The sequence below is a fragment of the Scyliorhinus torazame genome, chromosome 5, assembly GCF_047496885.1.
Source record: "Scyliorhinus torazame isolate Kashiwa2021f chromosome 5, sScyTor2.1, whole genome shotgun sequence".
NCBI classification, from domain to species: Eukaryota; Metazoa; Chordata; class Chondrichthyes; order Carcharhiniformes; family Scyliorhinidae; genus Scyliorhinus; species Scyliorhinus torazame.
This window is the reverse complement of record NC_092711.1, coordinates 190,565,900-190,586,988: the sequence shown is the minus strand read 5'-3', so window position 1 is coordinate 190,586,988 and position 21,089 is coordinate 190,565,900. Positions and strand designations below refer to the sequence as shown.

The window sequence follows — 21,089 nt, the reverse complement described above, 5'->3', positions numbered from 1 at the left end:
TCTAAATCGAGAGTTAGCCATTTTAACTGGCTACATTCCCTCCTTGTGATCCTAACGCGAAGCGTGAAGGATCACATCACTATGTTGCTTTCCATTCCCTGACCTGGGGGGGGACACTTCCTTCATGGCCTCTGCACTGACCATAGCTATGCAAAAGATTTTTCAACTAACAATTCTAAGGGCGCTATGTCAGACAGCGACATGCATTACAAAACAATAAACTGGGAACCTCTAACTTATTCTTAATATACTACTCTCACTTAAACATTCCATTACCCTACCTTCCTCAATCATACAACAAAATCATAGCATTTCATACAGTCTTTCCTGGCTTGGCAGTCAAGCTCAGGATCATACAATTTGCTCATGAAAAAGTTCTTTACAGTTCTTTATTTATAATAACAATAAACGCAAGTGAATGTACTTTATTATAGATCGCGGGGGTCGGGGGTCTGGTCGTAACCGAACATAGGGGATCTGATCCTATATACCGGGGTTCGATCCTATATACCGTAGGCTCTCATTCTCCATTTCCGTAGACGCATAGTCTGCACAATGCAGCAGAGTATCGCTATTGCTAGTAATGTTTCAATTACATAGGACCGAGAGTACCAGGTTATAAACCTGGCACACCAAGATGCTGTAGTGTCGCTGGTGACTGGGCTCTGGGTACTGCGGGATAGTGAAACATTAACGGCTGGGGGTCTTGAAGTCATGGGGTTCGCAGTCACGCGCAACCAAATGTCCAAAAGCACAAGGGTGATCCACTTGAAGGAAGTCCTCATGGCTCTTCTCTTTCCTTTTCTTTCTTTGTCTTGTCCGGTCCTGGAGCTTCTGGAGTTCTGTAGAAACAAGCATAGTGTCTGTAACTATCTTGGTTTAATATCTCGTACGCTAGTGTGTCTGTCCTTTGGTGCCAATTATTCCCTTTATAATTGGTCACTATGTGTGACTCCCTCATTTTTAAAAAACAAAAACAAATTTTAGGAGAAGACACACTTCCCAATGATGAACCAGTGCTGATTTAGCATCCAAATGTTCCAGGATGTAAATAGCAGATGGCCGGCAACCTAAAGGTTACCAAAACAAAACAAAACCTTTTGAACAAAAAAATGCCAAAATGAGGTGCGTATGGGCCGTGACGGGTAAGAATTGGATGGAGTCTCCGGGTAGGATGGCTACCAATGCGGTGTCTCTCCTACCCAAGCGTAGTTGACCAGAGGGGGGGTTCCCAGGCAGGGCAGGTCCCAAGCCGTTTCCCCACTGCCTGAGCAACCGACAAGAATGGGCAAAAATGTCATCGTGGTGGGGCTGCCGTAGTGGTTCTATCCTTCGAACAAGAAGGGCAGTTACGAACGGGCGTCTGGTTCCGTAACCAGTCTCTGCAGACAAGCTCTCAGAGGTTTCTGCTGAACCGCTGTCTGGCAATGGTGAGTCTTTGTAGGCAAGTCCTCAGAGGTTTCGGCCGAATAGGCGTGGGGCAGTGAGAAAAAATTCTCCTGTCGGACATACAACATTTAACAAACTTACAAACAACATAAAACATTCTGCAGGTTCCATCAGAAAGGACAACACTTCTCCCAAGTGGTTCCTTTTAAAACATCATCTGGACACCTCAGTTCTCGGTTGCGAACAGGGTCGCAAAGGGGTTCTCGGTTTGGGAGTCAGACCCAAGGTCGTCTTCTTCTCCCGGGTGCCAAACTCTTGAGTGTATCAGGGCTGAAAGGGCTGCATGGTGTGAGGTGGGGTCGCTCTCGTCGTTGCGGACGAGTCGGAACGAGTTATCTCGGTGCCAGTAATTGGTGTCTAGCTGTGTGGGGACAAAATCGGGGTCGTCCGTGTGGTTCGGTGGTGGGGTTTCTTCAGGAAAGTGATCATGAAGGGATCACTTGGATCGTAGTCGGAATCGCTGGGTGTGGGTCCTGTTGCATGGGGATAGTAGGGAGGCGTGCTGTGGCTATCGTCCGAGTCACAGTCGCTGTCTCTGCTGCTGCAGTCTGTGGGCGTTCCGGGGCGGAGTGTATATTTCGGGGGTGGAGTTGAGGTCGAGTCCGTGGCTGGGCTGGACGTGGTGGGGGTTGGTAGGGTTACGTTGGCTGTGGGCAGGGTGTGGTGTGCTGCGTCGAGCATGACGTGTGTGTGGTTCGACTGTTCCATATGCCTTCAGCCGGTTTATATGAAACCACGCAGTCTTGCCATTGGGGTACTTTATTTTAAAAACGGAAGGGCTTACTTTGTCCGTAATGGAATACGGACCCAAGTATTTTGGTGACAGGAATGTGCTAGGGTTATATACAGAGAGCATCACTTGCTGTCCGATACTATACTCAGTCGCATGCACTGTCTTGTCGAAACTTTGCTCTGTTTCTTTCTTGTGCCCAATTTTACTGCGGCTGCTAGCTGAGCCGTTTTTACATTGTCAATTAATTGCTCCACGGCTTTCCCGTGTGTGAGGGCCATCACTTTGTGGCTGGTCAAGTCCAAACCTAACAAATATTCTGTGCCTTTCATGGGGCGTCCGGTCATGAGAGTGTGTGGGGTGTAACCTGTGGAAGTAGAAATTGTGTTACGTATAAACATCAGCGCAAAAGGGAGAACTGAGTCCCAAGTGGTGTTGTTCTGCTGGACCATTTTTCTGAGGGTGGATTTTAGGGTCCAATTCATGCGCTCCATGATACCACTCGACTGTGGGTGGTATGCTATGTGGGTTTTTTGGGTGATGCCAAATATCGTGAGGACATTCTGCATGACACGTCCCGTAAAATGGGAACCTTGGTCGGATTCAATGCTGCGGGGGTGTCCCCATCTTGTAAAGATGTGGTGGGTCAAAATCTTGGCTGTGGTTTTTGCAGTGTTTGTGCAGGCTGGGAATGCTTCCACCCATTTTGTAAATGTGTCAATTACCACAAATACATATTTATAGCCATTCCTGCAAGGGGGCAATGGTCCTATAAAATCGATCTGGAGGTTAGTCCAGGGGCCATTAACGGGTCGGGTGTGGCTGAGTTGAGCCTTTTTGGCCTATCTGTCCGGATTATTCTGGGCATTGATAAGACAATTCTCGATGTAATGGTTTACATCATCCTTTAAATTCGGCCACCAACGAAGCTGCTTGAGATGGGCTGTAGTGGGATCGATTCCCTGATGTCCATGACCGTCATGGAACAAGCAAATCAATTGATTCCTGTCCTGTTCAGGAACCACATAAAGGGTGTCTTTTAACATCACACCATCATGTGTGGTCAGTGCATTTCTAAATCTCTCATAGGGAGCTGGATAGTTTCCCTTTACAATCTCCTTGAGGTTGGTGTCCTGCTTCTGGGCCTCCACTAGATCCTCGATCTTTGTCTGTGAGACCTGAACTGCTCTCTCTGGGGTGCTTTCGGGGGGTGCCCAACAATATCCGTGCCAGGAACCTGCTTTAGACAGTGCGTCAGCTTTCACATTTCCAGGGGGGGGGAGGAACGATGGTGACTGCGGACTTTGATTATCCCATAAGTCCTGTTCTGGGCTCGCTCTAAAATATGACGGAGCAATGGGGCTGAGGGGAGGGGTTTTCCTTATGCGGAAACAAATCATCTTGCTTTCCACAGGGGCAGAAATTCCGTGAGGCTGTTGCAGACATTGAGGCTGTCCGAGTATATGTCTGCTGGGCTGGGGAAGGAATCTGGGTGTTCCACTATATATGCGATGGCCGCAAGCTCTGCTGCCTGCGCGCCTAAGTGTCCGGGTAGTTTTAACGATATTTCCTCGAGGGCGCGTCCCTGCGCGTCCTCGACATAGATACCGCAATCTGTTATGCGCTTCCCATCCAAGACTGTGGAAGATCCATCCACATAGATCTTTATGGGCTCACACGTGTCCGTGTGCGGGGGGCTCTGGGTTGAACTATCTATCTTTCTTGGGGGTGTTTTAGCGATAAAGGGGCCTGTGTTGTGGTGTGGAGAGATAATCTCACATTCATGAGGGGTTCCGGGGTACTGTAAATTGTCAGCTAAATAGGTTTGTGACTTTGTCCTTTTCACAGTGATGTCCCGTCCCTGCAAGAGAAGGGTCCATCTAGCTGCTCTAATCTGGCTTACTGTACTGTCCTTGAGTCGTCCGTCCAGTAAAAGTTGGGTGGGGGTGTGTTCGGTGAGAATTGTGATGGGGTTCAGTCCGGTAATGTACGAAAAATACTGGACTGCCCAGAATACTGCGAGCAGGTGCCTCTCACAGTCTGAAAATCCCTGCTCCACAGCATCTAAGAGTCTGGAGGCATAAGCTACAGGCCTTAACTGGTCGTGCCGTTCCTGGAGGAGCACGGCCGAAAGGGTGCGGTCTGTGGTCGCTACCTCTATGGCGTAAGGGGAAAGTAGGTCTGGAACTTGTAGTGCGGGGGCGGCTATGAGTGCCTGTTTTAAAGAGTCCACAGCATCCGTATGCTGCGGAAGCCATTCCCAGGGGGCTCCTTTCTTTAGGAGGTCTGAGAGGGGTGCTGCCTTGCTGGCGAAACCGTCAATGTGGTTTCGGCAGTAGCCAACCAGTCCTAAAAACGACCGGGGGGCTGAAACGTTCTGGGGAAGGGGCAATTTAGCAATCGAGTCAATCCTTTTATGCTCGATCTCGCGTTTACCGTGCGTGATAATTGTTCCCAAATATATCACTTTTTCTTCCAAAATCTGGGCCTTTTTGGGGTTGACTTTACATCTGATTGAGTGTAATAGTTCCAGGAGTTCGGACAGAAGCTCAATGTGCTCTTCCTTGGTGTCTGTCTGCAGTAGTAGGTCGTCTACATACTGTACCAGACATTCGGGGCGAGAGAATTTGGCTAAACCATTTGCCAGCTGTCGGTGGAAAATGGAGGGGGAGTTGTGGAATCCTTGTGGCAGGCATGTCCACGTGTACTGCTGTGCTTTGAAGGTGAAGGCAAATTTATACTGGCACGCCGTTGCCAATGGAATGGACCAGAATCCATTACTGATGTCCAAAACCGTAAAGTATCGGGAATTGAGTCCCTGCTTGAGCATGGTCTCGGGACTTGTTGCTACTGTGGGGGCTGCTGCGGGGGTGACTTCGTTGAGTTCCCGGTAATCGATGGTCAGTCGCCATGATCCATTGGGCTTTCTCACTGGCCAAATCGGGGCATTATTAGTGGAGGCTACTGATCTAAGTACGCCCTGCTCTAATAAACTTTCTATTACCTTGGAGATTTCTCCCTCTGCCTCTTGGGGAAATCCATACTGTTTTTGGGATCTAGGGTCAGGTCCTGTTACTTGTACGGAGCCAGTCATCCGTCCACAGTCGTGCTTGTGGGTCGCGAATGCTGCCCTGTTCTTTTGCAGTATTGCCCTAACCTGCTTCTCCGTACTAAGCGTGGTCGGGTTGAACCAAAATTTGTCTACTGCACTAATTTTGTTCATGTACTCTCGTATGTTGAGCGTTGCGGGGGCTCTTGCAGATTTTACCATCTTCCAGACACACTGGTTGACTGGATCAAATGAAAGGTGGTGGGAATTCATGAAATCGATTCCCAGAATGTGTTCTGCTGTGTGGGGCAGGTCAACTAAAACCACGGGGTGCTTGGTGGTAATGGTGTCGATTTGAATGGGTACAGGGGCTGTGATGTGTCCCTGCTGTGAGTGGCCTGTAAAGCCACTGAGGGTGATAGTGGCTGTAGTGGGCCACGTGTCTTTTTGAAACAGTGTGGAGGAATTTATTGTGGTGCGGGACCCTCCTGTGTCCCAGAGAAATTCAATGGGCTGACCCCGAATTTTCGCTGCAACTACCGGTCGTCCAGACCTATCCCAAAGGGTGTCGCAGACCCAACTGGGGGAGCCCGTACACCGTCAGTCCGTTCTGGTCAAGTCCGTCTGATCTGAATGGGTGCTAACGCTATGAATGGGCTCTGTCTTTTTCTTAATCAGAGTGCCCGTCTGCTGGGCTCTCTGTGGCTTTTTAGGGGCATTGCACTCTCTTGCGAAGTCTCCCAACTGTCCGCAGGTGTAACACTCTTGTGACTTGGGTGGGGGGCTGTTCTTTCCCTCATTCACCCATGCGGGGTTCTGGTGGGTTTTTACTGCCTGCATATCTGCGCCAGCCTGCTTTTCCTCGCTATTCTTAACTGTGGGTTTACTTTGAACAGATTGCTCCCAAGCGCGGGACAATCTTTTCACTCCCCACTTCTCGTTATGGGCCTCCTCTGAGGGATCATAACTCACGCAGGCTTTCTGTCCTCTTTCTGTGGCATGGGAGATAAGGGTGCGGGTCCATTTGGCCATGTTGTCTGGGGACAAATGGGCACAGTCTAAGTCTCCAAAGACTGCTGCAAAGTGAATCCACAGGCGTCCAGCAAACGCTGTGGGGTGCTCGGATTTCTTTTGCCTACATTTGTTGAGGCCATCTACGGGGTCACCCCGGTTATACCCGATCGAATCCAGGATCGCGGTATGCATTTCTGCAAGGGTGCCTCCTCCTACATTCTGTGGGTCGGGAAGGGCTGCTGCTACCGAAGGGTCTAAACTTAAAACAGTGAGCTTTACATGCTCTCGCTCATCCAGGCCGTACATGGCCGCCTGATGTTTAACTGTGGCAAAGAAATGGTGGGGGTCTGAGGTGGGGAGGAACGGTGTGATTTTATCGCACACGTCCCGTAATTGGGTCACTGTTAGGGGGGTGTAGTATAGAAATTCCGCATCATCCACTATGGCTGTGCGGCGGGTGGTTACAGGGTTCATTGGAGCTTGAACTATCTGCTGTGTTGGGGGTTGGGGTGCTTTTCTCTTTTGTGGCTTTCCCTGCTCACATGTTCCCTGAACATATCTCTGCGCTGTTTCATTCAACTCTTCCCAATCAGGGCCGTCTTCCTGATCTAATCTTTCTCCAAAGGTTTCCTGAAAACCTTTTTGAACAGAAAGCAGTGATTGCAGCTCTGCAATCTGCTTCCGGCACTTTGCGTGATCTAATGTGCTTTGTCTTTGTTCTGTGGTGGCAGCATGGAGTGCTCTTAATGCTGCCTTTAGATCGCTACACTGTCTCTGTAACCTGTTTTTCTGTTTCCTCTCGTTGGACTCTGTAACCTGTATTTCTGTTTCCTATCAGGACTGCACGTTGCGTGTCCTGATAGGCCTTTTCGTATTGAGACTGGAAGCTGCTTAGGTGCGCCAGACAAGACTGGTGAGCCCATTTGGCGTCATCCACTGGCATCTTTTGCTGCCAGTTTCCTTCTCAAGTCTAAATTCTCCTTTTCTACCTCGCATACATCGACCTTACTCATCCGATGTATGCCTTCTACTTCTTTCCGGAGCGTCCTAACAACCTCCTCTGTGCCTTGCAATTGTGCCAAGCAGGACACGATTGCGATCGGCTTGCGAGCTTTCCCTAAGCTCTTTTTGTGGATCTCGCTCAGGTTCTCCCACCAAGTATGTCCTATACTCCCGGGACCTGATTCCTCGTTATCACAGAAATCATTCCAAAGGGGCCATCCTTTCCCTTTGAGATATTTCCTGATCTCTTCCTCCCAAATGGGACATTGTCCCACTCTACTGCTGCTGGTCGTTGCGACCGCAAATTCCTCAGGGTTCATTAGGTGCTGCATTGCCATCTTTCCTATCCGAATGCTTCTTTTAAATTTGGACCAGGGGAGCTAAGGCGGTGCTGTAAACACGGGTACGGCTTTCGCTACTTTCCGATATACAAACTTCCGACAGTTTTGACGCAACAAAAATCTATCAGTTTTACCTTATAGCCCTGTTAGTTACGCATGCATACACACACTTCCAAATATCAAGTGGAGTGAATTGTCCTGGCTGAAGACTGACATCTGTGATACTGGAGACCTCTGGAGGAGATTGAGATGGATCATCCACTCAGCACTTCTGGCTGGGCTGAAGATTGTTGTGAATGCTTCAGCCTTGTCTTTTGCACAAGTTATGGTCAGTTCCTCCATCTTTGAGGATGGGGATATTTATGGAGTCTCCTCCTCCAGTAAGTTTTTTAATTGTCTGCCAGCATTCACGGCTGGATGTAGCAGGACTGCAGAGCTTAGATCTGGTGCATTTGTTGTGGAATCGCTTAGCTGTCTATGACTTGCTGATTATGCTGTTTGGCACATAAATAGTCCTGTGTTGTAACTTCACAGGTTGACACCTCATTTTTAGATATGCCTGATGTTACTCCTGGCATGCCCTCCTGCACTTTTTGTTGAACCAGGGTTGATTCCCTGGCTTGGTGGTAGTGGTAGAGTGTGGGATATCCTGGGCCACGAGGTTGTAGATTGTGGTTGATTACAATACTGTTGCTGATGGCAAACAGCGCCTCATGGATGTCCAGTCTTAAGTTGCTCAATCTGTTCAGAATTTATCCCATTTAGCACGGTGGTAGTGACACACAACACGACGGAGGGTATCCACAAGGACTGTGCAGTGGTAACTTCTACTGATACTGTCATGGATAGATGCAACTGCAGCAGGCAGGTTGGTGAGGATGAGGTCAAGTATGTTTTTCCCTCTTATTGGTTCCCTCACCATCTGCTGCAGTCCCAGTCTAGCAGCTATGTCTTTTAGGACCAGGCCAGCTCAATCTGTGATGGTACTACCGAATCACTCTTCGTGATGATATTGAAGTCCCCCACCCAGAGTATATTCCGTGCCTTTGCCTCCCTCAGTGCTTCCTCCAAGTGTTGTTCAACATGGAGGAATACTGATTTTTTTGGGGGGGGCACTTTAGTGGCCAATCCCCCTACCCTGCACATTTTTGAGTTGTGGGGGTGAAAATGTGCAAATTCCACACGGACAGTGACCTGGGGATCGAACCCGGGTCCTTGGTGCCGTGAGGCATAGTGCTAACCACTGCTCCACCTTGCTACCCCCAGAGGAATACTGATTCATCAGCTGATTGTGGATGGTATGTGGTAATCAGTAGGTTTCCTTGCCCATGCTTAACTTCATGGGGTCCAGAATCGATGTCGAGGACTCCAAGGTCAATGTCCTCCCAGCTGTGCCACCACCTCTGCTGGGTCTGTCCTGCAGGTGAGACAGGACATACCCAGGAATGGTGATAGTGGTGTCTGGGACATTGTCTGCAAGGTATGATTCTTTAAGTATTGCCATGTCAGGCTGTTGCATGACCAATCTGTGAGATGGCTCGCCAAACTTTGGCCCAAGCCCCCAGATGTTAGTAAGTAAGACTTTGCAGGGTTAACAGGGCTGGGTTTGCCGATGTCGTTTCCGGTGCCTGGGTTGGGTCTGGGTGGTCCGTCCAGTTTCATTCCTTTTATGTGTTTGTAGTGGTTGAATACAACTGAGTGGCTTGCCAGGCCATTTCAGAGGGCATTTAAGAGTCAACCATATTGCTGTGGGTCTGGAGTTACGTATAGGCCATACCAGGTAAGGATGGCAGGTTTCCTTCCCCAGAGGACATTAGTGAAACAGATGTGTTTTTACAACAGTGGGTGGCACTGTGTTGGAACAGAATGGGGTGGTCAACCTTGTCAAAGGCTGTAGACAGCTAGAGGACAAGGAGGGATACTTTACCTTTGTCACACTCACAGAGGATGTCATTGGAGAGTCTGATAAGAGCTGTTTCAGTACTGCGACAGGGCAGAAACCTGATTGGAGGGATTAAAACTTGGTGTTCTGGGAATTATGGCATGGATTTGGGAGGTCACATGTTCCAGGAGTTTTGAGAGGAAAAGGAGGCTGGAGATCGGACTGTAGTTTCCAGTGATGGTTGGTTCAAGGGTTTGTTTATTGAGGAAGAAATGATGATTGAGAGAGGTACAGTGCCTGAAGAGAGAGTCCCTATCAATGTCAGTGAACAGGGGGCGGGGGGGAGTAAGTAATTTAGTAGGAATAGGATCAAAGGAGCAAGTGGGTCTGATGGATAAGAAGAGCACAGAGAGCATGAGGGGTGATGGGAGAGAAATTGGACAAAGATATGAGTTCAAAGCTCGGACAAAGAGGAATTTTAGAAACAGATGGTCCCGGTGTGCCAGTGGAAGGGATGGAAGCAGCAGAGGCAGCTGATCACATTGTCTCAATCTTAGTGAAAAAGAAGCTCCATGAGCTCATCACACTTCTTGGAGGTGAGGATGGAGGAGGCAGGGGAGAAGGACAGCCCTTCAATAGGAGGTAACTTGTGTTTGAGGTGGTTAGCACTGTTGCTTCACAGCGGCAGGGACCCAGGTTCGATTCCCGGATTGGGTCATTGTCTGTGCAGAGTCTGCACGTTCCCCCCCTGTCTGCGTGGGTTTCTTCCAGGCACTCTGGTTTCCTCCCGCAAGACGTGTATGTTAGGTTAATTGGACATTCTGAATTCTCCCTCTGTGTAGCCGAACAGGCGCCGGAATGTGGCAACTCGGGGATTTTCACAGTAACTTCATTGCAGTGTTAATATAAGCCTACTTGTGACACTAAAGCTTATTATTATTAAAAATACTCAACACACTACTTTTAAGAGAAGGCTGATTTATTTGACTTTATCCATAATATTAAAACCTATTTTGAGCTGGAACTTATTAACATCACACAAACAGATCAAACAAACATGGTTGAATCGTGGATGGATGTGATTTTTTTTTTTTTTTTTTTTTTTTTTTTATAAATGTTTTATTGAAAATTTTTTCCCAAACAACAATTTTTCCCCTCTTACAAAGCAAACGCAACAATAACAATACAGAAATTTTAAACAATACACAAGTAACAAAACCCCTTTATCTTTGACCTAAACTAAACCCCCCCTCCCCCCGCCCCCCCCCCTCCCCCTGGGTTGCTGCTGCTGGTCATCTGTCTTCCCTCTAACGTTCCCCTAGGTAGTCGAGAAATGGCTGCCACCGCCTGATGAACCCTTGAGCCGATCCTCTCAGGGCAAACTTTATCTGCTCCAGTTTAATGAACCCCGCCATATCATTTACCCAGGCCTCCAGTCCGGGGGGTTTCGCCTCCTTCCACATGAGTAGGATCCTGCGCCGGGCTACTAGGGACGCAAAGGCCACAACGTCGGCCTCTTTCGCCTCCTGCACTCCCGACTCTTCCGCAACTCCAAATAGAGCTAACCCCCAGCCTGGTTTGACCCGGGCCCTCACCACCCGCGAAATCACTCCCGTCACTCCCTTCCAATACCCTTCCAGTGCCGGGCATGCCCAAAACATATGTGCGTGGTTTGCCGGGCTCCCGCCACACCTCCCACATTTGTCCTCCACTCCAAAGAACCTGCTCAATCTTGCTCCCGTTATGTGTGCTCTATGTAGCACCTTAAATTGAATCAGGCTAAGCCTGGCGCATGAGGAAGAGGAATTTACCCTGCTTAGGGCATCAGCCCACATACCCTCCTCTATCTCCTCCCCTAGTTCTTCTTCCCACTTTCCTTTTAGTTCGCCCACCGACTCCTCCCCCTCTTCCCTCATCTCTCGGTAAATCTCTGACACCTTGCCCTCTCCGACCCACACCCCTGAAAGCACCCTGTCCTGTATCCCCTGTGTCGGGAGCAATGGAAATTCCCTCACCTGTTGTCTAGTAAATGCCCTCACCTGCATATATCTCAAGAAATTTCCCCGGGGCAACTTATACTTTTCCTCCAATGCTCCCAAGCTCGCAAAAGTCCCATCTATAAATAAATCTCCCACCCTCCTAATTCCCAACTGGAACCAGCTCTGAAATCCTCCATCCATTCTTCCTGGGGCGAACCTATGGTTGTTCCTGATTGGGGACCCCACCAGGGCTCCCCGCACCCCTCTCTGTCGCCTCCACTGTCCCCAGATATTCAATGTTGCCGCCACCACCGGGTTCGTGGTAAACTTTTTAGGTGAGATCGGTAGCGGCGCCGTCACCAGCGCCTCTAAACTCGTCCCTTTACAGGACTTTCTCTCCAGTCTTTCCCACGCCGCTCCCTCACCCTCCATCATCCATTTACGTATCATTGCCACATTGGCGGCCCAATAGTAATCGCCCAAGTTCGGTAGTGCCAATCCTCCTCTGTCCCTACTACGCTGAAGGAACCCCCTCCTTACTCTCGGAACTTTCCCTGCCCACACGAAGCTCGTGATGCTCCTGTCTATTTTATTAAAAAAGGTCTTAGTGATTAGTATAGGGAGACATTGAAATACAAATAAGAACCTCGGGAGGACCATCATCTTAATTGCTTGCACCCTGCCCGCCAGCGATAGAGGCTGCATGTCCCACCTCTTGAAGTCCTCCTCCATTTGTTCTACCAACCGTGTCAGATTAAGTCTGTGCAAGGTTCCCCAGCTCCTAGCGATCTGAATCCCCAGGTATCGGAAGTTTCTTTCCACTTTCCTTAGAGGCAAGCCTTCTATCTCTCTACTCTGGTCCCCTGGATGTATCACAAATAATTCACTCTTCCCCATGTTTAGCCTATACCCCGAGAAATCCCCGAACCCCCTCAAAATTCGCATAACCTCTATCATTCCCCCCGCTGGGTCCGACACGTATAACAATAGGTCATCCGCATATAACGAGACTCGGTGTTCTTCTCCCCCTCTAATCACCCCTCTCCATTTCCTGGAGTCTCTCAACGCCATGGCCAGAGGTTCAATTGCCAACGCGAACAACAATGGAGACAGCGGGCATCCCTGTCTTGTTCCCCTATATAGTCGGAAATACTCCGATCTATGTCGACCTGTAACTACGCTTGCCGTTGGAGCCCCATAAAGAAGTCTAACCCAGCTAATAAACCCGTTCCCAAACCCAAACCTCCTTAACACTTCCCATAAATACTCCCACTCCACCCTATCAAATGCCTTCTCTGCGTCCATTGCCGCCACTATCTCTGCCTCCCCCTCCACTGGGGGCATCATTATCACCCCTAATAGTCGTCGCACGTTAACATTCAGTTGTCTCCCTTTTACGAACCCTGTCTGGTCTTCGTGCACCACCCCCGGGACACAGTCCTCTATCCTCGATGCCAGTACCTTTGCCAGCAATTTGGCGTCCACGTTCAATAGTGAAATAGGTCTATAGGACCCGCACTGCAACGGATCTTTGTCCCTCTTCAAAATTAACGATATCGTCGCCTCCGACATCGTCGGGGGTAGAGTCCCCCCTTTCCTGGCCTCATTGAACGTCCTCACCATCAACGGGGCCAACAAGTCCACATATTTTCTGTAATACTCCACCGGGAACCCGTCTGGTCCTGGGGCCTTCCCTGCTTGCATGCTTCCCAGTCCCTTAATAACCTCGTCCACCCCAATCGGTGCCCCCAGGCCTACCACCCCCCGCTCCTCCACTTTCGGGAACCTCAATTGGTCCAGGAACTGCCGCATCCCCTCCTCTCCCTCTGGGGGTTGAGACCTATACAGTTCCTCATAGAAGGTCTTGAACACCTCATTTATCTTTCCTGCCCTTCGCACCGTGTCTCCCCTTTCGTCTCTAATTCCTCCTATTTCCCTCGCTGCTGCCCTCTTTCGCAATTGATGAGCCAACAGGCGACTCGCCTTTTCCCCATATTCATACCTCCTCCCCTGTGCCTTCCTCCACAGTACCTCCGCCTTTCTGGTGGTCAGAAGGTCAAATTCCGTCTGGAGTCGTCTCCTCTCCCTGTACAATTCCTCCTCCGGGGTCTCTGCAAATTCCCTATCCACCCTTAAAATCTCCCCCAGTAATCTTTCCCTTTCCTTGGCCTCTGTTTTCCTTTTGTGGGCCCCAATGGAGATCAGCTCTCCTCTGACCACCGCTTTTAGTGCTTCCCATACCACTCCCACAGGGACCTCGCCGTCGTCATTGACCTCCAGGTATCTCTCAATACACCCCCGCACTCTTGCACACACTCCCTCATCCGCCATCAGTCCCACATCTAATCGCCAGAGTGTTCTCTGCTCCCTTTCCTCTCCTAATTCCAGGTCCACCCAATGTGGGGCATGATCCGAAACCGCTATGGCTGAGTACTCAGCTTCTTCCACCCTAGAGATCAACGACCTTCCCAAAACAAAAAAATCTATCCGGGAGTACACTTTATGGACATGGGAGAAGAAGGAATACTCCCTAGCCCTAGGTCTAAGAAATCGCCATGGATCCACTCCCCCCATTTGGTCCATAAACCCCTTAAGTACCTTGGCCGCTGCCGGCCTTCTTCCGGCCCTTGAGCTGGATCTATCTAGCCCCGGGTCCAGCACCGTATTAAAGTCCCCTCCTAAAATCAAGTTTCCTACCTCCAGGTCCGGTATACGCCCCAGCATCCGTCTCATAAATCCCGCATCGTCCCAGTTTGGGGCATACACGTTAACCAACACGACCTCCATTCCCTCCAGCCTGCCACTCACCATTACATATCTACCTCCGCTATCTGCTACGATGTTCTTTGCTTCAAATGCGACCTGTTTCCCCACCAAAATGGCCACCCCTCTATTCTTTGCGTCCAGTCCTGAGTGGAACACCTGTCCCACCCATCCTTTCCTTAGCCTAACTTGGTCCGCCACCTTTAGGTGCGTCTCTTGGAGCATAACCACGTCTGCCCTTAGTCCTTTCAAATGCGCGAGCACTCGGGCCCTTTTTATCGGTCCGTTCAGGCCTCTCACGTTCCACGTGATCAGCCTCACTAGGGGGCTACCTGCCCCCCTCCCGTGTCGACTAGCCATTACCTTCTCTAGGCCAGTCCCATATCCCGCCTCCACGCTCTCGCTCGCTCCCCCAGCGTCGCACACCATCCCCGCCCACCCACTCTTTAGCCATTTCCTTTTGGATTTCCGCAGCAGCAACCCAGTTGTCCCCCCCCCCCTTCTCCCTCCCTCCTCCCCTCCCCGCTAGATCTCTTTCTAGCTTGATTGCTCCCCCCATATTACTTCCGTAAGTCAGCTGACTTCAACTGACCCCGGCTACTCCTGCTCACTCCTCGACCCCCCCCATGTGGGGAACTCCCATCCGCCTTGCGCCTGTCTTCCCGCCTTATTCTTTCTGGTGCGGGAACATCCCTTTACCTGACCCGCCTCTTATGGCGCAGCTCCCTTTCCCCTCCCCCTCCCCTTCCCCATTCTCCAACTATGTCCCGTCTTTCCCCCCTCACCGGCGCCCACATTTCCCCAATGTCTCCCCCCTTCCCTGTTTACTTCTCAATTAACTTCCACCGTAACATTAACAATAACATTTCCTGCAGCATCAGTCCCTCAGTTCCGATCCAATTTCTCTTCTTTGATGAAGGTCCATGCTTCCTCCGCCGTCTCGAAATAATGGTGTCTCTCCTGATACGTGACCCATAGTCTTGCCGGCTGCAGCATCCCGAACTTCACCTTCCTTTTATGCAACACCTCTTTGGCTCGGTTGAAGCTCGCCCTCCTTCTCGCCACCTCCGCACTCCAATCCTGGTATACCCGTACCACTGCATTCTCCCATCTGCTACTCCGCACCTTTTTAGCCCATCTCAGGACCTCTTCTCTATCCTTAAGGCGGTAAAATCGCACGATTATCGCCCTGGGTGGTTCTCCCGCTTTTGGTCTTCTCGCCGGAATCCGATTTGCCCACTCCACCTCCAAGGGGCCCGTAGGGGCCTCAGCACCCATCAGTGAGCTCAGCATCGTACTTGCGTACGCTCCACAGTCCACTCCTTCCACACCCTCAGGGAGACCCAGTATCCGAAGGTTCTTCCTTCGCGCTCCATTTTCTAGGGCTTCGATCCTTTCAGTACACTTTTTATGAAGTGCCTCGTGCGTCTGTGTCTTAACCGCCAGGCCCAGGATCTCGTCCTCAATATCTGTCACCTTCTGCTCCACCACACGGAGCTCAGTCTCCTGGGTCTTTAATGTCTCCTTGAGCCCCTCAATTGCCTGTAGCAACGGGGTCAGCACCTCCCTCTTCAGCAGCTCCACGCACCGTCTCACAATTTCATGCTCAGGCCCCCATGTCGCCTGCGCTTTCTCCGCCGCCATCTTGTACTTCTCTCTTTCTGACCCTTTGGTCGACGATTCCTCGCGCTGCAGCCGCCGCCGCCGGTTTTTTCCTCCTTCGTTTGGGGGGGACTCCCTTCTCACACGCCCCACACCGGGTTGCGTCGTCGAAAAATTCCCCGTTGAGGCTCTTAAAAGAGCCCGAAGGTCCGTCGGAGCTGGAGCCGCCGAAGCGTGCGGCTAGCTAGGCATCACCGCAACCGGAAGTCCCTTCAGTGGCCTTGATGAGGTCTTTTCACAGTTGTTCCCTCTGCTGCTAGAATTCACCTTTGATACAGGCCCTCAGGTCAGCTTGCAGCTTTAAGCTTGCCCTTCCCCCGCCTGCATGCTGGAAGAGGCCCTGTTTATCCTGTAGTTGCAGCCAAATCTTTCACTGTTTCTGCGTGTGTCTGGCAACCAAGAGACATACCCTTCCTGGGGGACACTGTCGGGGGAATATTGCCGCCTTCTTCCCACACCGGGAAATGTCAAACAAATGCCGTGGGGGCCCTGTAAAAGAGCCCAAAAGTCCGTTCCAAGCAGGAGCTGCCGAATATGCGACCTAGCTCTGCATAGCCGCACCCGGAAGTCGTCGTGGATGGATGTGATTAACCGCAAAACCCAATCACTATAGTTTCTTGTGCAGTCTCTGGTGTGTCCACAGGTTGGAGGAGGTAGTGAATCCCTTCCCACACTTGGAGCAGTTGAACGGCCTCTCCCCAGTGTGAACTCGCTGGTGTGTCAGCAGGTTCGAGGAGGTGGTAAATCCCTTCCCACACTTGGAGCAGGTGAATGGCCTCTCTCCAGTGTGAACTCGCTGGTGTGTCAGCAGATGGGATAACTGAGTGAATCCTTTCCCACACTCTGAGCAGGTGAATGGCCTCTCCCCAGTGTGAACTCTCTGGTGTGCAGTGAGTTGAGATGACCACCTGAACCCAGTCCCACAGTGAGAGCACCTGAACGGTCTCTCTTCAGTGTGAACACGTTGATGGGACATCAGTTCCCAAGAGCTTTTAAAGCACTTCCCACATTCTGGGCATTTATAAGATCTCTCCCCACTGTGAATCCGCTGGTGTTTGAGCAGTGTGGATGAATCAGCGAATCTCAAACCACACACACAGCAGTTGAACGGCCGTTCCCCAGTGTGAACTCGCTGGTGCGTCAGCAGGTGGGATAGTTGTGTAAATCTTTTCGTACACACAGAGCAGGAAAATGGTCTCTCCCCAGTGTGAACCCGCTGGTGTTTCAGGAGATTTGAGGAATCAGTAAATCCTTTCCCACAAGTGGAGCAGGTGAATGGCCTCTCCCCAGCATGACGGCGCCGATGAGTTTCCAGTTCAGATGGATAACTGAACCCCTTCCCACAGTCCGCACATTCCCATGGTTTCTCCCCAGAGTGGCTCCGCTTGTGTTTTGACAGGCCAGATGATTGGCTGAAGCCTCGTCCACACAAAGAACACGTGTACGGTTTCTCCCCACTGCGTATGGTGCTTTTTCCTTCCATGTTCAAAATCCGATGATATTCAGGTTCCGATAAATCCTGATGTCATGTTTGATGTCAGTTTCCCGACTACAAATCCTCCCCTTTGAAAAGCCTGTAAAATTTATTTAAAAGAGAATAAAGGAAGTGAGAGAGAACCCACAAAGATGGTTGTGAAATTGAGCTGAATGAATCTGATAATTTGTGGGGGCCGGCACTGGAAAAAGTAACGATGAAAGCTGCTGGATTGTCGTAAAAAACCAACTGGTTTACAAATGTCCTTCAGGAAAGGGAACCTGCCACCCAGTCCAGGCCTAGGCATGACTCTGTCCTCTCCAGACCTAGACACGATGCTGCCTCTCTCATAGTAGGGAGAGATGGAGAAGTAGAGGGAATTTATCTCCCTTCAACTGACCAGAATTTTACAAGATTCTCACAAGTTCTCAGCATCCACAAGCTACAATGACTAAGGTAGCAGATGTATGTGAACACCATCCCCTCCAAGTCACACACTCCTGATTTGTCTGACATCCAGTACTGGATGAACAGAAATGTCCTTCATTTAAATATTTTGAAGATTGAAGCCATTGTTCATAAAGTCCCCACTACAAACTCTACTCCGAGACACTGAATCAATTCTTCTCCCTGACAGATCTGTGACCTTGAACCAGACTGTTCACAATCATGGTGAAATATTTCACCCAATCATCTTCCAACCACATATCAACATCGATTTCTACCTCAGTAATATCACCTGACTCCACCCCAGTCTTAGCTCATCTATTGCTGAAACTCTCATAGATCATAGAATTTACAGTGCAGAAGGAGGCCATTCGGCCCATCGAGTCTGCACTGGCCCCTGGAAAGAGCACCCTACCCAAGCCCACACCACCCTATCCCCATAACCATTCTTTTGTTACCTATAGACTTAACTATTCTAACATATTCACAGCTGGCATCCCACTTTCAACCACCCAGTAATCTTGAGGTTATCCAAAACTCTGCTGCCCGTGTGTTTACTCACTCCCTAGTTGTGGTGATACACCACTGTAGCCTCAAAATAAGGGGAAGTAGATTTAGGACTGAGTTTAAGAGGAACTTCTTCACCCAAAGGGTTGTGAATCTATGGAATTCCTTGCCCAGTGAAGCAGTAGAGGCTCCTTCATTAAATGTTTTTAAGATAAAGATAGATAGTTTTTTGAAGAATAAAGGGATTAAGGGTTATGGTGTTCGGGCCGGAAAGTGGAGCTGACTCCGCAAAAGATCAGCCATGATCTCATTGAATGGTGGAGCAGGCTCGAGGGGCCAGATGGCCTACTCCTGCTCCTAGTTCTTATGTATGTTCTTATGTACTCCCCTACCATTGTACATAGTATATAATAGTTGTGTGTAACGTGGCCCTGTAATACTGTGTATTGTACTACGCTTAGTGCATCACTAGTCTTGATCCATCACCCTTGTGCTCACTGACCTGCAGGTAAAGAAGCATATTTTTTTACATTTCTCAGACTTTCAAATCATTCTGTCCTCCCTATCTCTGTAATCTCCTCCTGCCTCACAATCCTCTGAGATATCACTTCCTCTAATTCCGGATTTCTGACAATTCCCAATTTTAATTTTGCCACCTTTGGTCACAATTGCTGCACATTGCCCCCATAAAGGTGGCGGATGCACATGCGCACTGCCGTTTACTGACCCCTATAAAGATGGCGGTCATTAATTTTCGTTTTCAAGCGCGAAAAGGCCGCAGCCGCCAACTCGATTCAAATATGGAGCAGAATCTTCGTATTCGTATTTTTAACCTGACAGAAAATGTTTACGATACCTTCCCGCCCACTGTCAGGTTCCAATCTCTCTCACCCACACGCTGCCTTGGTTCCTTTTCTGCTCCCGCTGATCCGAAACGACCCTATCTATTCTTCTAGCATCCGGACCGCGTCTGCCCCAATGGCTGCCTGGCACTGCGCATGCCCGAGGATCTCCTGCAGTGAGGACAGAGCATATTTCTGGACTCCATGAATGCTGGATAACCGCACCGCCATTGATGAATTCAATATCTTATTCTGTGATCCGATTACGGTTGGCGCTAAAGATATAAAATTATTTAGACTATTTATGAAGAAGTAAAGTTTATGGTAGGGGAACCCATACAAATATCCGAATTAAGTGGCTTTTGAAGAGTTTCAATGACTCCTGAGAGAAAAATAATGTCCTCTTCTCTGCCTTAAACGGACGACACTTTATTTTTAAACGGTGACCCTCGTTCTTGATTCTCCAACAAGAGGAACTAGCCTCTCTACTTCCATCTTGTCAAGGCCTTTCAGCATGATTAATGCCATAACATTGGGCCAGGTGCTGGAAAATGGGAGTAGAATAGATAGGTGTTTGAGGGCCGGCAGAGACATGATGGGCGGAGTAATGTAAAACTCTGACATTATTACTCTTATTCTTCTGAGTTCCAGGGCATACAACCCCAAATTGACATCATAAAACAGCCCGCCCATTTCTGGTGTCTGGATTAAAGAGAATCAACAAAAAATTGTTTGATGTGCCAACTGGATAGACACAGCGAAACTAGTTCCTCTCGTGGGGAATCGAGAACAAAGTGGCATCATCTTAAAGTTAGAGCTTTAACACTCACACAAAATGGAGTAGAAATGTGGAACCCTTTTCCCCCAAAAGGCTGTGGATGCAGAGGGTCAATTGGAGCCTTTAAAAAATAAAAGATTTAGAGTACCCAATTTTGTTCCAATTAAGGGGCAATCTAGCGTGGCCAATTCACCTACCCTGCACACCTTTTGAAATGAAATGAAATGAAAATCGCTTATTGTCACAAGTAGGTTTCAAATGAAGTTACTGTGAAAAGCCCCTAGTCACCACATTCCGGCGCCTGTTCAGGGAGGCTGGTGCGGGAATTCAACCGTGCTGCTGGCCAGATGCATCTGCAGCAGGCAGATTGTTGAGGACGAGGTCAAGTATGTTTTTCCCTCTTGTTGGTCCCTCACCACATTCTGTGACCATTGTCTGCTTGTGCGATAAGCCCTGCCAGCTACCCCCTCCTCCCATCCCCCTCCTCCGTAATCCGATCCCACATACCCCAACAATTCCCCACCTCCCTCATATTAAAGAACAATACAAAATCGTGCCCACAGAAAAAAGAAATAAAATTAACAACCAATTCATGTCAACAAATGTAAACAACCCTCCCTCATTCAAGAGACACAAAACCCCAGTTAAATAGAAAACCCTCCATAAGAAAAACCACCATCCCCGTCCCCACAAACCAAGTCCAAGTCCCAACTCTCATCTCAATCCCAGTCCTTCTGCCTTCTCGAACGCCTCCGCCGCCTCCACCATCTCAAAACAAAAATCCCCCGAGCTATGCACTCACTCCGCTGATAGACAATGCTATCTTCACCCTTCCAAAGGCCGCCCACCTTCTGCCTGCTCCGCGATCAGATATTCGTATACTAACCTCTTCCCACGTTATCTCTTGTCTCTGCTTCACCCAGCTCAAGAGCTTCTCCTTCACGTGGAACTTATGAAAGCAGATTATAACCGCCCTTGGTGGCTCATGGCCTATGTGCCTTGCCCAACTTGTAGTGGGAGGGTTCTACCCCCTCTCCCGTCAACTCCGCCAACACCTTTGCAAAGTACTCGGTCGGCCGAGGGCCCTCCATCACTTGGGCAGGCCCACGATCCACAGATTTTGCCTCTGACCTGTTCTCGAGGTCCTCCACCTTAGCTCTGAGCCTTTGT

General features: G+C 49.6%; 1 protein-coding gene across 3 annotated transcripts in view; it reads right to left on the bottom strand.

Annotated features, from left to right (window-relative positions):
• The window catches only part of LOC140420843 (uncharacterized), a 56,865-nt gene extending 37,573 nt beyond the window's left edge, over positions 1 to 19,292 (bottom strand). Inside the window, exons 1-2 of one of the 3 annotated variants that reach the window (XR_011946609.1) lie at positions 19,156 to 19,292; positions 373 to 842 (exon numbers count right to left, since the gene is read on the bottom strand). Coding sequence is in view for 1 of the 3 variants with exons in the window: in XM_072504918.1 (XP_072361019.1) it covers positions 16,479 to 17,354 (876 nt within the window). In the remaining 2 variants the exon portion in view is untranslated. Of the gene's footprint in view, positions 843 to 15,958; positions 17,446 to 19,155 lie in introns of those variants that run through there. The other 2 variants (XR_011946611.1, XM_072504918.1) reach the window with 2 other exon arrangements.
• Positions 19,293 to 21,089: the final 1,797 nt, after the last annotated feature.